At 50.3% G+C, this 16656-nt stretch overlaps 2 protein-coding genes across 4 annotated transcripts in view; both read left to right on the top strand.

The window, feature by feature from the left end:
* The first annotated feature begins 4224 nt into the window (after positions 1 to 4224).
* E2F1 (E2F transcription factor 1) lies at positions 4225 to 16328 on the top strand. 3 transcript variants are annotated; one of them, XM_053574608.1, is made up of 8 exons: positions 4251 to 4625; positions 9898 to 9988; positions 10370 to 10589; positions 12161 to 12313; positions 14510 to 14624; positions 14724 to 14943; positions 15064 to 15249; positions 15444 to 16328. In XM_053574608.1, exons 1-8 carry the CDS (start codon positions 4365 to 4367, stop codon positions 15482 to 15484), a joined length of 1287 nt encoding a protein of 428 aa, XP_053430583.1. In that variant the 5' UTR covers positions 4251 to 4364; the 3' UTR covers positions 15485 to 16328. The 3 variants fall into 3 exon arrangements, with proteins under 3 accessions (XP_053430582.1, XP_053430583.1, XP_053430585.1); XM_053574607.1 differs by having other exon boundaries at positions 4225 to 4625; positions 15064 to 16328; XM_053574610.1 differs by lacking the exon at positions 15444 to 16328 and having other exon boundaries at positions 15038 to 15177.
* NECAB3 (N-terminal EF-hand calcium binding protein 3) overlaps positions 16107 to 16656 on the top strand; it is an 18473-nt gene continuing 17923 nt past the window's right edge. The window contains exon 1 of the mRNA XM_053574611.1: positions 16107 to 16162. The gene's annotated coding sequence lies outside the window, so the exon portion shown is untranslated. The remainder of the gene's footprint in view (positions 16163 to 16656) is intronic.

Below are 16656 nucleotides of genomic sequence, written 5' to 3'. Positions count from 1 at the left end.
ACACACCAAGATTTCCATTTACATGCATCTGATTTGGAAGCGCAGGCTGTCAGCTCTACATCACCCTACCTCTTGGAAAGAGCCAAGGGAAAAATATCTCTAGGTAGAGGATCATGGACCCCAGAGCTTCCATCCCCTTGGATTCCTGTAGAGAAGCGGTTCTCAACCCCCTTTGGGGGACGAATGACCCTTTCACAGTGGTCACCTGAGACCATCCTGAATATTAGATATTTACATTATAATTCATAACAGTAGCAAAATTACAGTTATGAAGTAGCAACGAAAATAATTTTATGGTTGGAGGTCAGCAAAACATGAGGAACTATATTAAAGGGTCGCAGCATTAGGAAGGTTGAGAACCATTGCTCTAGAGTGAGGGGTTTGCCGGGTACAGTGGCTCATGCTTGTAATTCTAGCAGTCTGGAAAGCTGAGGAGGGTGGATTGCTTAAGCTAAGGAGTTTGAGACCAGGCTGAGCAAGAGTGAGACCTCCAGCTCTACTAAAAATAGAAAAAACTAGCTGGGTGTTGTGGTGGGTGCCTGTAGTCCCAGCTACTTGGGAGTCTGAGGCAAGAGAATCACTTGAGCCCAAGAGTTTGAGGTTGCTGTGAGCTACGATGCCAGACCACTATCAAGGGCGACAAAGTGAAACTACTCTGTCTCAGAAAAAAAAAAAAAAAAATAGAGTGAGGGGTTGGTGGAGGTCCTTTTTTTTTATTTTCCTTGAGACAGAGTCTCACTCTGTCATCCTGGGTAGGATGCCCGGACATCCTGATAATTCACAGCAACTCACAGCAACCCCAAACTCGTGGGCTCAAGAGATCCTCTTGGCTCAGCCTCCCGAGTGGCTGGGACTATAGGCATGCACCACCATGCCTGGCTAGTTTTTCCTATTTTTAGTAGAGTTGGGGTTTTGTTCTTGCTCAGGCTGTTTTTGAACTCCTGAGCACAAGCAATCCATGCACCTCTGCCTCCCAGAGTGCTAGGGCTACAGGCCTGATCCATGGGGGTAAACACTGGCTAAGTCACTACCCACTGTAGCACGTTTTGGAAACCACATAATTATCATCTCAACAGCCCTGACCTTGGCTCATGGATTTCTTACAGAGGGTGGCAAGTATGAAAGGTAGCCCCTGGGTTTTGCAGTGGAATAGGCCAAGTTCCCACCTCAATTGTGCTGTCTGACCTTGAGCTGTGAGTGCTCCTCTCTGAGCCTCCTCCTTCCTGCTAGCTTCATTTACAGGATGATGAGGTTGAAAGACACTCATCAGTGGAAGTGGCTGCCCAGTGATAGTGGATTTTTTGGAAGCCTAGCAGCAGGAAGAGGACTGTTGACATTGAGAACAGTCTTATCAGGATTTGCCAGGCACAGAGCCAAAGGGGCCTCATCTATCAAGCCTTTTCTGCTTTCAAGTAGGTATTAATAGATATAAAAGGCCCTTATCTCTTCCTTGGCTTTATGCTGGGAATTCTGGTCTTCAACTGAGGGATGTGAGGAAGTGGGAGAAGGGCACCTACTTCTACCTGGGATGTGTACTTAAAAACTTTGGGGAAGGCAGTGCTTTGGAAAACCCCTGGCCTTGGCCTCACCAAGCCTTTTCATCTATTAGGTAAATTCATGCCCTTTGGACCTCAATTTTCTCATCATAAAATGGAGCAATAATAACAGTATATGTCTCCTCTCTCTAGCAACCAGCATGATGCTGAACAAATACTTGTTAAATGATGTTGGGTTTTTGAGGGTTTTACAAAAGTGAGTGTCACTTTACAAGTGAGTTGTAAAGAGTAAATCACTTTACAAAAGTGAGCATTGAGTGTTATTGGCATCCTGTGGGACGGTGTCGGGAAAGGATGTGCTGTCCATCTGGAATGGGAATGTGCCAGTTTCTCTCACCCTCTGTTAGTGCCTGGCTTGGTTATTTAGAATGAGGCTTACCTAACCCTTGGATTCTCTAGGGGGGAAGAGGGACAGGCAGGCCCCAGGGCTGAGAATCCAGTGTAGGCCAGACTTTCTTAGTGGCTGGCTTTACAGTTACCTTCATCTAAATGAGCCTCAGTTTTCCCCTCTGTATAGCAAGAGGCTTATGTGGTCTCTGTGGTCCCTTCTAGTTTTGGCACTTCTCAGATTTGCAACTGGTAATTTCACAAACCATTCATTAGAGGAGAAAAGCAAATGCTGCTTTCCTAAACCACCTCATAGTTGATAAAACACTTTAAAATTGAAATCCGTTATGTTTTTCATCCTCATGGTGCCCTGGAAGGAGCCAGGGCAAGGTCTGTGTACCCATTTCACGGACAAGGAAATAGGCTGAGAAGCATCTTCGGGAGCCATAATTTGAGGCTGTAGCACATGTTTTGGTTACACAGTTATACCAATTTGTTCTCAAATGTGAGCGGGCATAAGAATCACCTGGAATGGGAATGGAAGGGCAATATTAAAATATAAATTCCCAAGCACCTAGAGATTCTTTTTTTTTTAGAGACAGAATCTCACTTTGTTGCCCTCAGTAGAGTGCCGTGCCATCACAGCTCACAGCAACCTCCAGCTCTTGGGCTTAGGCAATTCTCTGTTTTTTTAATTTTAAGAGACAGAGTCTCACTTTGTAACCCTCACTAGAGTGCTGTAATGTCACAGCTCACAGCAACCTCCAGCTCTTGGGCTTAGGTGATTCTCTTGCCTCAGCCTCCAGAGTAGCTGGGACTACAGGCGCCCGCCACAATGCCTGGCTATTTTTTTGTTGCAGTTTGGCTGGGGCCAGGTTTGAACTCACCACCCTCAGTATATGGGGTCGGCACCCTACTCACTAAACCACAGGTGCCGTCCTGCCCAGCTTTTCTTTTCTTTTTTTTTTTTGTAGAGAAGAAGTCTTGCTCTGGCTCAGGCTGGTCTCAAACTCCTAAACTCGGGGCAATCCACCTGCCTCCACCTCCCAGAGTGCTAGGATTAGATGCCTGAGCCACCATACCCAGCCAAGTTGGCAGAAATTATTAAGTCTTTCACATCTTCATGTTAGGTGTTCACACAAGGCCTGGTCAAATCAGCTCACCTAAGCTATGAGAAATACTGATGGAGATGTCTCCAGGCCTCAGGATTAAATTCATTATCATGCTCAGTCCCCTCACCTGCTCCCTTTGTGAGGTCTAACATAGACTTACTTTAATGGTGGAAACTGCTTCATCGTACTGTAAACATTGGTTACCTCTCTGTTCCCCTCCTCCCCTTTTCAGTAAATATGAGCTCCTTAGTACCAGTCAAGGTCTGAACTAAGGATAGGGCATAGATTAGCTGTTGTTTTTTTTTTTTGAGACAGAGTCTCACTTTATTGTCCTTAGTAGAGTGCCATGGCATCATAGCTTACAGCAACCTCAAACTCTTGGGCTCATGTGATCCTCTTGCCTCAGCCTCCCAAGTAGCTGAGACTACAGGCAACTGCCACAAAGCCCGCCTGGCTATTTTTAGAGATTGGAGTCTGGCTCTTGATCAGGCTGGTCTTGAACTCCTGCGCTCAATCCATCCGCCTGGGCCTCCCAGAGTGCTAGGATTACAGGCGTGACCCACCATGCCTGGTCCACAGAACAGGTTCTTGACATATTTGTTGAATGAGTGAATGAGTTCAAGCAGAGGCTGTATGGTGGCTATTGAAGGGATTTTGGATTAAATGGGGCTCCAGACTATATCTGGCCTGACATCCCTTCCCATTCCTAGCACACACCAGCTTGGGATCTGAAGAGGGATGGGACACAGTTTGAGAGTAAATGTCCTAGCTGCAAGTTGAAGATGGGATTTGGGCTGGGTCTTTGGAGATGGGCCTGAGGGAAGAAGAGGGGCTGAGCTGAGAGTATGGAAGCTACTAGGGTCTGGGGTTGAGGGTCTGGGGGTCTCATGGTATCTGCTGACAGCGGATGTGTAGTACCCTAGCTCTGTCCTAAGTCTTCAGTAGTCTGTAGAGCATCGGGGCGGGGTCCGGATCCCCACGCCTCCAGCAGGGGCCGCCTGGGCTGGGGGTGGGGAGTGGGAACACGCCTGGCATCGCCTGGACAAAGCCTGCGCGCGCCCCGCCCGGCGATTGGCCTCAGCACCTCGCGCCGCCGCCCCGTCCCGCCCACCACCGCCGGTCCCTCGCGCTGCAGCCAATAGGAGCCGCCGCCGCCACCTCCGTCACAGCCCGGAGAGCCAATGGTGGCGGCTCTCAGCGGCTCGTGGCTCTTTCGCGGCAAAAAGGATTTGGCGCGTAAAAGTGGCCGGGACTTTGCAGGCAGCGGCGGCCGGGGGCGGAGCGGGATCGAGCCCTCGCCGCGGCCTGCAGACATGGGCCCGCGTCGCCGCCGCTGCCTGCCACTCGGGCCGTGCGGGCCGTGAACGCCATGGCCGTGGCCGGGGCCCCAGCGGGCGGCCCATGCGCGCCGGCGCTGGAGGCCCTGCTCGGGGCCGGCGCGCTGCGGCTGCTCGACTCCTCGCAGATCGTCATCATCTCCGCTGCACAGGACGCTAGCGCCCCGCCGGCCCCAGCCGGCACCGCTGCGCCTGCTGCCGGCCCTGGCGACCCAGACCTGCTACTCTTCGCCACGCCGCAGGCGCCCCGGCCCACACCCAGCGCGCCGCGTCCCGCGCTCGGCCGCCCGCCGGTACGGACCCAGGGACGCCGGGCGGAGAGCGCTGCCCGTACCCCCAGCACAGACCCGGGCGGGCGCCGTGTTTGGCCTGGAGGCGGCGGGGGCGGGGGAGGGGTAGACTGAGGAGCCGGGGCTGGGCGACGCAGAGCTTGGGTTGGGCCTCTGGGCCCCGCCCTGGGGTGCGGGGTGACCTCGGGATGGTCAGCGTTTGCTCCCCTGTGCTCCGAGGCTCAGCTTCCTCACTGGAGTCTGTGGAACCTCATCGGGTCCAGGATAATAATGGCCCACGTGTATTCAAGTGGCGTTTACTGCATGGCAGTCCTTTGGCAGAGACATCAAGCCAGCTAAAAACTGACAACCCCTCTTTGAGCTCGGTTTTGTCACCGTGCCCATCCGACCGAGGAGGAACTGAGGCCCAGAGAGGGAAAGTGACTTGCCCCTGGTCACACGCTGCAGGTGGTGGGGCTGGAATTTGAACTGAGGCCTGCTGTCTTCAGATCAGGATTTGTACCTGGGTGGGGAGGCCAGAGGTGGGAGTTGGGAGAAGGTCCTGGGGCCTGAGCGTTGGAGAACCATCGAGGAGACCCTCAGTGCTGCCTCAATGCTCGATTGCCAGGTGCAGGCCTGGCCAACCAGGCCTCTGGGGATAGCCTTCCTGACTGGGAGGCCTTCTGCAGGGGCGGGGCAGCTGGGCCAGCTGCTGATCCCCTCCTGCCTGTCCTTCCATCTGCTGCCCTCCACCCTCCCAGACCCTGGTTGCCATGGAACCTCATTAATCAGGCAGGCAGACCCCTAAGTTTCTGTGGAAGGACTGGGTGGGTTGGGCTTCAGGGAGCTGGAGAGGAGGCCTCCAGAGCCAGGAGAAAGAAAAGGTCCCAGGGAGATCCCTTGTTAAAATCCTCCCTGATTCAGAGCAGCAAGGGACTCAAGACCATTTCAGATCAGGTGGCCCTGGAGAGCTGCTGAAGCACAGTAGGAGGAGTAGAAACCTGGAGCTTGGATCTGTGGGCTGCAGGACAGGGTGTGGAGACTTGTTTGACTGGCACAGCCTGTGTGTGAAGGTGGGGAGCAGACAGGCAGGAGCTAGCCAGGCAAGATGGGGTCTCTGAAGCCAGCTTGGAGCAAGGCGGAGAAACCAGGCAGGACCCAGGACTAAGAGTAGAAGCTGCTCAACTGCTGATGGGAGTGTGGGTGGCAGCTGGTCCCTGAGGCATCCTGGGGAGGCTCCCCAGCCTCCTTGGCCCCATGCCCAGTGCTGTCTGCCTTCCAGAATCACCAAAATGCTAATAATAATAACAATAGGAACCACCATTGTCTTAAAGATGATTTCTGTGCCAAGCACTTTAACCAATTAATTCTTTTAATTCTGTTTGTTAGCAACTGTCCCTTTTTACAGACAAGAAAGCTGAGGCCTAAAGATGTTAGAACTGTCCTGTGTCATTCAGCTAGTGAGTGGTGGGACCAGTCTGTATTTCCTGAGTGGCTAAATGACCTCAGGGATGCCTTACTTCCTGGGGATGCTAATAGAAGTTGAAGAAAGCCCAGGAAGGTCTTAGGGGTGCAGGAAGAGGTTGTAACTTTTCTTTATTCTAGGGGGCTTGTCCCATACCAGTTTGTGCTTTGGGCAAACATCCTCCATTCAGTTGTGTCACAAGCATTTAGCAGGCCCAGGACCACATAGACCTAGCAGAACCTGTGAGTCCTGTCCAAGAGTTGAGCTGCAGGCAGGGCTATGGGCTCCAGGCTTAGAGGAAGGGATGGAGAGGCAAAAAAAAAAAAAAAAAATACTACTGTCCTACCCCAGTGGAGTTGGGCAGCATCATTGGCCTGAGCATTCCATTCATTTGACAGTTGTTGAGTTAATGGGCTCGGAGCCCATAGCTTAGTGAGTAGGGCGCTGGTCACATACACTGAGGCTGGTGGGTTCGAACCTGCTTGGGCCTGCTAAACAACAATGACAACTGCAACAAAAAATAGCCGGGTGTTGTAGCAGGTGCCTGTAGTCCCAGCTACCTGGGAGGCTAAGGCAAGAAAACTTAAGCCCAAGAGTTTAGTTTGAGGTTGCTGTGAGCTGTGACACCAGGGCTCTCTACTGAGGGTGGCATAGTGAGACTGTTTCCAAAAAAAAAAAAAAAAAATAGTTGTTGAGTTAATGGATGCACATGAGGTGCTGGGGGCACAGAGATGAGGAGCCCCTACCCCCACAGTGCTTCAGGCCTGTAGGCTTTCTTTGAAGATGGCTAGGGTAAGGTCATGGAGCTGAAGCCCAGAAACATGACTCAGCTTTCGGCCTCCATCAACTTTCTGCACTGATATTTGTTTGGGGCAGTCCATAAAATGAACTTGGCTTCTGCACCCGTAAGCATTCATTGAATGCTTTCTGTATACAAGGCTCTGCAATTCAGCCATTCTTTCCGGTCTGGCCTTCTACCCTGTTAAAAAACTAGTTTTTCTTTCCTTTTTTTTTTTTTTTTCTGATGCAAAAGCAAAAGAGCCTTTATTGTCACAAGCTTGATCCTGGGCTCCTGGGGGCTCCACTGCAACGGATCCAAGCCAGGAGCCTAGAGTTTTTCTTTTTTCTTTTCTTTTTTTTTTTTTCAGTTTTTGGCTAGGGCTGGGTTTGAACCTGCCACTTGGGGCATATAGGACTGGCGTCCTACCTCTTTGAGCCACAGGTACCGCCCTCTTTTCTTTTCTTTTCTTTTTCAGAGACAGTCTCACTTTATCACCCTTGGTAGAATGCCCTGCATCCCAGCACACAGCAACCTCCAGCTCTTGGGCTTAGGTGATTCTCTTGCCTCAGCCTCCCAAGTAGCTGGGACTACATTTTTTTTTTTGCAGTTTTTGGCTGGGGCTAGGTTTGAACCTGTCACCTCTGGCATATGGGGCTGGCACCCTACTCCTTTCAGCCATACGTGCCGCCCTAGTAGCTGGGATTACAGGTTCCCGCCACAGCACCCGGCTATATTTTTGTTGCAGTTTGGCCAAGGCTGGGTTCTAACTGCCATCCTCTGTATCTGGGGCCGGCGTCCTACTCACTGAGCCACAGGTGCCCAAAACTACAGTTTTTCATTATAAATATAATACATGTGAAATTAGGAAATTGAAGGGGGCAGGATTCCAGCCCATCTATTTTTCCTTCTGTTCTCTTCCTGAGGTTTTTGATTTTGAGCTTTCATGCTTTTTTTAATTTTTTCTTTTGAGACAAGAGTCTCACTATGTTGCCCTTGGTAGAGTGCTGTGGCGTCACAGCTCACAGCAACCTCAAACTCTTAGGCTCAAGTGATTCTATTGCCTCAGCCTCCCTTAGTAACTAGGACTACAGGCACCTGCCACAACACCCGGCTATTTTGTGGTTGCAGTTGTCATTGTTTTGCAGGCTCGAACCTGTCAGCCTCGGTGTATGTGGCCGGTGCCCTACTCACTGAGGCGCTGAGTCAGCTTTCATATTTTAAAGTTTTAAAAATTTTAGTTTTTTATTTCCATGTTCATCATTCACACTGTATAGAGGTTGTCCCCAAATGCACTCTATAATAGAAACTGAACCAAAGAATTTCATGAGCTTTTTAATTCAGAAAGAGATAGTGTAAATATATTGCCCTATAGTAGTATTTTGCTTGTCAGTATGTCTGAGGGGATTCTGTGTCACCCTACTTCAGTCCCTGACAGGTGCTATTCCAGGGGCTAATAAACTAAAGCTTTCGTGCCTCTCCTTTACGAATGGGTGTTTGAGTCATTCAGATTTTTTTTGCCAGTGAATGTCTCTGCTTCTGGCTTTCAGGGACCCTGTGCCAGAGTTTATCTAGAGAGAAGTGGCAGAAATGGTCATCTGCTTGAGCCTTTGTTTTAGGATGTGGCACTGATCAGCCTTCAAGGATGGACAAAGGTGGTAGTCTCGGGGAGGTAGGGAGGGGTACAGTTGACTGGAGGGGGAGTGCACTCTGGTTAGTGCGGTGGGCGCCTGATTTCTGGACTAGATTCTGCGCCAACCTGTTAGAGTGAAAACCCTGGCTCTGTCAGTCACTGGCCGTGTGACTTCAAGATGGAGGTTGTCACCTGCTAAGAGGTGATTGGAGGGTTTGGTAGGGGAATGCAGATGAAGCAGTTAACTTCTGCACAGCTCTGCACTGGCTCTTCTCTCCCTGGGTGATGTGTGCATGGGAGGGAGCCTGTGGGGAGGTTTCAGCAACGTTAATGTTCAGGTTCTAAGGCAGACACTGGATGCAGAGATTATTTAGGCCCAGTGCCTGCCTCTGAGGGTGAGAGATACCTCTACAGAGTTACCTAGCAGGAAAGGTTTGAGGAAGTTCACAGGGAGAAGAGGTGACATCTCTCCTCACGGATGAGTGAGGTTCCTCCCCATAGGGGTGGAGGCAGAAGGTGTGAATGGGATGGGAGGGAGGCCAGGGCAATCCAAGGAAGGGGCTAAGGCTTGCAGGCATGGATTTGTGGAAAAACATGACTCAGCAGCAGTTCATATGGAGAAGAGGTTGGTGGCAGATGTGGGTACTAGGGCTATAGGGAGATCTGCCCTGACCAAATGAGATTTAGGAGGTCAGGGTGAAGATAGCTGAGTAGCCCAGGTGGGAGGTGACAGTAGAGCTGTCTGTAAAGTGGGGCCATACTGCCACTTTGGGGTGGAAGGAGCTCATGTATACAAAGGACTTGGTGAGCACCAGCTGCCACCCTGGTTATAGGTTAGTCAAACACGAGAGGAGGTGCACAGTAAACATTTATTATACAGTTTCTGTGGGTCCTGGAGTTCAAGTCAGACTTAGTTGGATGCTTCTGGCTTGGGGTCTATTCTGAGGTTGCAGCTAAAATGTTGGCTCTGGCTGCAGTCCTCAGAAATCATGACTAAGATTTGCTTCTAAGCTCACCCATGTTCTTGGTGGGAGGTCAGTTCTTTGCCCCACTTGTGCCCATCATTAGGACTCCTTGAGTGTCTGTTTGACATGGCCTATATTTAAGGGAAGAAGAATTAGGCTTTATTTTTTGAAGGAGAAATATTTAGAAATTTGCAGACATTTTAAAGCCACCACCAACCCCAGAGAAGTGGTGAAGCTGAAGCTTGAACTTGGGTCCTCTACCTTCTACTTCATTATCTCTTCCTGTGTAGTAGGATTATGACCCTTAGGCTGTTCCCTAGGATCTCCCTCACACACTTAGGCATCCTAGTAGAGAAACTGAGGCAGGGAGCAGCCCAGGGATACCAAGCCCTCAGCCAGGTCTCTTATTGCCTCACTCCTGGTTACTGGGCATCCTACCGTTGTTTTTGCCACAGGTGAAGCGGAGGCTGGACCTGGAAACTGATCATCAGTACCTGGCTGAGAGCAGTGGGCCAGTCCGGGGCAGAGGCCGCCACCCAGCAAAAGGTACCCTTGGAGCTCTAGCTGAGCAGACCTCTGACCAGGCTCAGGTTGGGGGTGTGGATAGATGAAATGCTTGCAGACTAAAGTCTGGCTTATCATGCTTGGACCTGGGCCAGGCCTTTGGGGGCCCAGAAGGGCAACTGGAGTCGCCTCCCGGCATGGTTTCCCCACGCCCTGGGGGATGGGGAGTTCCTTCCTTGGAAGAGAAATGCTGTGGTTGGCAAGCAGCAGCCACAGAGCCTCCCTGTATGGCCTCACCAGGGGGAAGGGGCCATCTGCCCTCTCCCCCCATCATCCTGTTTCTCCACATTGCCAGGGAAGCAGGCCTCACTGGGGGTGGGGTGGGTGCTGAGAGATCTTGCCTTCACTGACTATACCCCCCAGGTGTGAAATCTCCTGGGGAGAAGTCACGCTATGAAACCTCACTGAATTTGACCACCAAACGTTTCCTGGAGCTGTTGAGCCACTCAGCTGATGGTGTTGTTGACCTGAATTGGGCAGCTGAGGTGCTAAAGGTGCAGAAACGGCGCATCTACGACATCACGAATGTCCTTGAGGGTATCCAGCTCATTACCAAGAAGTCCAAGAACCATATCCAGTGGCTGTAGGTATCAGCCCAAAAGGGTGGACAACATCTGCTCATGCCAGCCCACAGGAACTAGTAGCATACCCACTGTGGCTGCCTGCATCCCTGTTTTATAGCGGGGGAAACTGAGTCTCAGGAGAGGTGGCTTCCTTGAGGTGACACGTGCTGAAAAGTGCATAGCTCTCACCTAGCCAGTTCAATGTACCTTTACATATTTATTGCCTGGGTTACCACCATTCAGATCAAGATAAGGAATATTTCCAATACTCTGAAAAGTTCTCTCATGACCCTTCCCAGTCATTGCCCACCCCTCATACCACCAGGTGACCACTGTGTGACTAGTATTATGGTTTTGTTGCCATCAGTGCCATTAGTCTAACACAGATGTTTATTCTTATTTTATTTTATTTTATTTTTGGAGACCGAGTTTCACGATGTCACCCTGGGTAGAGTGCTGTGGCATCACAGCTCACAGCAACCTCAAACTATTGGGCTTAAGCGATTCTCTTTCCTCAGCCTCACAAGTAGCTGGGAATACAGCAGCAGTTCATATGGAGAAGAGGTTGGTGGCAGGCTCCTGCCACAAAGGAGAAATAGCCACCCGGCTATTTTTTTTGTTGCAGTTGTCATTGTTTAGCTGGCCTGGGCCAGGTTCGAACCCACCAGCCTTTGTATACATGGCTGGCACTGTAACCACTGTGCTGTGGGCACCAAGCCAAAAGTTTGCTTTTAGGTTTATGATTTTTTTTTCTTTTTTTTTAGACAGAGTCTCACTTTGTCACCCTTGGTAGAGTGCTCTGGCATCACAGCTCACAGCAACCTCAAACTCTTGGGCTTAAGCGATTCTTTTGCCTTAGCCTCCCAAGTAGCTGGGACTACAGGCACCCACCACAATGCCCAGCTATTTTTTGTTGCAGTTGTCATTGTTGTTTAGCTGGTCCCGCCAGCCTTAGTGTACGTGGCTGGCACCATAACCATTGTGCTACGGTACTACGGGTGCTGCGCCTTTTTTTTTTTTTTTGGAGACAGAGTCTCAGTAAGTTGCCCTTGGTAGAGTGCTATGGCATCACAGCTCACAGCAACCTCAAACTCTTGGGCTTAAGTGATTCTCTTGCCTCAGCCTCCTGAGTAGCTAGGAATTATTCTTTCTAATTTTGATTTTTTCCTTTTCACCTCTGTCTAGTCATCCTGCTACTCTGTCTTCACTACATCTGCCTTGTCAGTTTTGGGTGGATCTTTCCTTTCTGTGTCATTTTCTTTCACTTGATGACATGTCTTGGAAATGGTTCCATGTGTACTTCTGATGCATTCTCATTCTTTTATACAATTGTACTATTCTGTGGTGTGTCTGTGCTATCATTTAATTCACCAGCCCCGTATGAGGGACATGTAGGTGTTTGCATATATTCTGGCCAGACTTTAAAGCCATGACAGGCTGATTTGGAGCCCAGCTGAGAAGCCAGACCCAGAAAGGGACAAGGGTATGCCTGGGCCTCACAGAACAGGAGTGGCAGCAGACTTGGTCCTGAGAGCCGGGGTTCCTGGGCAGAGCGGCAGGAACTGCTAACCTCCTTGGTGCCTACCCACAGAGGCAGCCATGCCACGGTGGGGATCGGTGGGCGACTTGAAGGGCTGACTCAGGACCTCCAACAACTTCAGGAGAGTGAGCAGCAGCTGGACCACCTGATGCACATCTGTACTACGCAGCTGCGGCTGCTTTCTGAGGATTCTGACAGCCAACGATATCCTTGGATTGGCTGAGGGCACAGAAGGTGGCTTGGCAGGCAGGGGCCTCACCCAAGTGGAACTAGAGAGGCCACCGACGCACTGGGTTCAGGAGAGGGCTCTGGCTCTGGACCCAAGTCCTGGGTCAGCATGTGATACTGGACATGTTACTTAACCTTTCTGGGCTTGTTTCCTCTATAAAAGGGGGATGATGATAATAATGATTGTACCCATAATTCATAAATACAACTTGGGTATCTACTAAATACAACTAAATTCAAACTGCAAATTTTAAAAAGCTAGTACCAGCAATGACAAGCATTTATTTAGTGCAATGATTCAGTAGATAATTGTAACTTGAAACTTGAGAAACATAAGTTTGGGCTGGGTTAAGTGGCTCACCCTTGGTAGATGGTGTGGTATCATATCTCACTAGCACTCTGGAAGGCCAAGACAGGCAGATGGCTTGAGCTCAGGAGTTTGGGAGCACCCTGAGCAAGAGCAAGGTAGCATTTTAGTAGCATTTTTCTACTAAAAGTAGAAAAACTACCTGGATGTCTGTGGTGGGCACATGTAGTCCTAACAACTCAGGAGGCTGAGATAAGAGGATCGTTTGAGCCCAGGAATTTGACATTGCTGTGGCATTCTACCCAGGGTGACAGAGTGAGACTCTACTAAAAAAAAAAGTAAAAAAAAAATAGATGTAAGTTTGTATTTTTCTTTTCTTTTTTTTTTAATGGTGAGCACTTTTATTTATTTATTTTTCTTTTTTCTTTCTTTTTCTTTTTTTTTTTTGCAGTTTTTGGCCAGAGATGGGTTTGAACCCGCCACTTCCAGCATATAGGGCTGGTGCCTTACTGCTTTGAGCCACAGGTGCTGCCCAAGTTTGCATTTTCATTAATAAAAATAGGAACTTTATTAACAAGTTTTCATTTAAGGCTGGGTACAGTAGCTCACACTGTAATCCTAGCACTCTGGGAGGCCGAGGTGGGTGGATTGCCTGAGCTTACAGGTTTGAGACCAGCCTGAGCCAGAGCAAGACCTCATCTCTAAAAATAGCTGGCAGTTGTGGCAGGCACGTGTAGTCCCAGCTACTTGGGAGGCTGAGGCAAGAGAATCACTTAAGCCTAAGAGTTTGAGGTTGCTATGAGCTATGACACCATGCCACTCTACCAAGGGTAAGAAAGTTTTCATTTTAGTAGATACCCAAGTTGTATTTGTGAATTTTGGGTACAATCATCAAGTTGATACCATGATCATGGGTCAAATTTAATTCTCATAGCCAGGTGTGATGGTGCTCACCTATAATCCTGGGTCTCAGGAGGCTGAGGGGGTAGGATCACTTGAGCCTAGGAGTTCAAGGCCAGCCTGGGCAATATAGAAAGATCCCATCTGTATAAAACAAGCAAAGAAAAGTAAATTATCAGCACCAGACCTAGATTGGGTTAGGCTTTTTTTTTTTCCCCCCCAAAGAGATAGGGTCTCCCTGTTGCCCAGACTTAAATGTAGTGGTGCAATCATGGCTCACTCTGTGTTTAAATTCCTGGGCTCAAACTATCCTGCTTTAGCCTCCTGAGTAGCTAGAACACACCCAGCTAAGTTTTTTGTGGAAACACAATCTCACTATATTGCCCAAGCTAGCCTCAAGTGACCCTTTTGTCATGGCCTCCCATTTTTTTTTTTTTTTGTAGAGACAGAGTCTCACTGTACCGCCCTCGGGTAGAGTGCTGTGGCGTCACACGGCTCACAGCAACCTCTAACTGCTGGGCTTAGAGCGATTCTCTTGCCTCAGCCTCCCAAGCAGCTGGGACTACAGGCGCCCGCCACAACGCCTGGCTGTTTTTTTGTCACAGTTTGGCCGCGGCTGGGTTTGAACCTGCCACCCTCAGCATATGGGGCCGGCGCCCTACTCACTGAGCCACAGGCGCCACCCGGCCTCCCATATTACACGTGTGAGCTGCTGTTCCTGGCCTGTGTTAAGCATTTTATGTGAAATTGTTGCTTGCAGCTATCATCACCATTACCTTGGGGTTAGTAAGTCAAAATGACCTTGTACAGATGTGGAAATTGAAGCTGGAGGGAATGAGGTATGTTTTGAGCAGGTGTGGGGACTGAGAAGATAGGAGTGACTAGGTAGATTGTGGGCCCCAACTTGTAAGCTGTGTGAGTGGTCCCTAGAGGTCAAAGGTCATATAGTCCTTGACTCCACCAACCCTGGCCTATGTGACATGCCAGGACCTTCGTAGCATTGCAGACCCTGCAGAGCAGATGGTCATGGTGATCAAAGCCCCTCCTGAGACCCAGCTTCAAGCTATAGACTCTTCAGAGGTGAGAACTGGGTCTCCAGGCCTGACCAAAACGGGCTGGGCTGGGCTGGGCTGGTGGTTCCTGGGGCCTCAGTTTATTGTGTCTGCTACCTTCACACAGACTTTTCAGATCTCCCTTAAGAGCAAACAAGGCCCCATCGATGTTTTCCTGTGTCCCGAGGAGAGTACAGGCGGGATTAGCCCTGAGAACACCTCATCCCAGGGAGCAGCTTCTGGGGAAGAAGACAGGGCAGCTGACTCTGCCACCACAGTTCCACCACCATCATCTCCCTCTTCATCCCTCACGGATCCTGGCCAGTCCCTGCTCAGTCTGGAGCAAGGTGGGTGAAGGGGTTTGGGTAAGCTAGGGCCCCTCTTCAGGGTGGGTGGGCAGGAATGACAGCCCCCTCTATCCTCCCTGCTGGGGTGTCCCAGGCCTGTGATGCTCCCCATTTCCCCAGAACCGCTGTTATCCCGGATGGGTGGCCTGAGGGTCCCTGTGGACGAGGACCGTTTGTCCCCACTGGTGGCGGCCGACTCACTCCTGGAGCATGTTCGGGAGGATTTCTCCACCATCCTCCCTGAGGAGTTCATCAGCCTCTCCCCACCCCACGAGACCCTCGACTACCACTTTGGCCTTGAGGAGGGTGAGGGCATCAGGGACCTCTTCGACTGTGACTTTGGGGACCTCACTCCCCTGGATTTCTGATGAGGTTTAGGGGGACCAGGGTTTCCTGAGATGCCCACCCAGTGTCTATAGCCCTGGAACTCCCTGCCTCTGGCCGTCCTTCCTGCCCCCATTGGAAACGTTTAATTTATACCCCCTCTCTCCTATCTCCAGTGGCTTCTAGCTCTAGGGTGTGGCTACTGCCAGGATGCTGAGCAAGCCTGGAAGGGAAGGATTCTGTGTATGGTGTGTATGTGCATGCACTCAACACCCTACATGTCTGTACCTGGGCTGAGTGTGGTGTGAGAGCATGTGTGTGTGCATGTACCGGGGAATGAAGGTGAACACATGTGTGTGCACTGCAGACACGCCCGTGTGTCCACACGTGTGCATGAGTTTATGCGTGTGAATGGAGGGGCTCTAACTGCACTTTTGGTTTTTTGTTCCGGGGGCCCCATAAGGCCCAGGGTGGCCGCCTGCTCCCAGAATCCTGTGCACTGACCAGGTCAGGCAGGGAGGCCTTGGCTGGCTGGGTTTGCAGCACAGCGAGAGCACTTCTGTCTTAAAGGTTTTTTTTTATGGAAGCTTTAATGAAGCGTTATTTATTTATCAAGGCCTCTTTGGCAAGCCTGGGAACCAGCAAAGGGTAGGAGGGTGGGGCTCATACCCTGACTCCCTACTCTCCTGGGCAAGGGCAGGGGTCCTGAGCTCTTTTTTTTTGTTTTTTTTTTTGCCCCACCCTGAAGGATCTGAGGCCTGAGTGATTTTATTTATTGGAAAAGTGAGAGAGGAAGACAGACTGACTTGACAGCCATGAGTGGGTGGATGGTGGGGGGGGGCCTCTCCAGAGGGCCACTTCAACTGCCCCTTAGGATGGATATGGGATGGGAGAGGTGAGTGGGGGACCTTCACTGACATGGTGGGCGGTGGTGGGGGGCTCTTGTGTTAAAGTGTTCCCCCTCATTACTCTGCCCCACCCTCCATTGTGCACTTTGATTTGCTTCCTAACAGCTCTGTTGCCTCTTGCTTTGGTTTTAATAAATATTTTGATGATGTTTGAACTGGGTTCTGGGACTCTATTGGGAGCAAATCTAGGGACAGGAGGGGCCAAGATCTCTGAGAAAATGCCCATTCTCCACTTTCCTTCCTGTTTGTGCTGATGTACTTTGATTTGAACCCCATAACCCTAAGGTAGTCTCTGGCACCATTTTGGGTTTAACTTTAAAATGATACAGTAAATACTTTTATAAAAAGTCAGAAATGCTAGGCTGCGGGTAGTGGCTCACGCCTGTAATCAACACTCTGGGTGGGGGAGAGTTGGGTGGATTGCTTGAGCTAAGGATTATGAGACCCCGTCTTTACTAAAAATAGAAAACCTAATGGGGCG

Source organism: Nycticebus coucang, chromosome 21 (assembly GCF_027406575.1).
Source record: "Nycticebus coucang isolate mNycCou1 chromosome 21, mNycCou1.pri, whole genome shotgun sequence".
NCBI lineage: Eukaryota > Metazoa > Chordata > Mammalia > Primates > Lorisidae > Nycticebus > Nycticebus coucang.
This window is presented reverse-complemented; position numbering and strand designations above follow the sequence as displayed.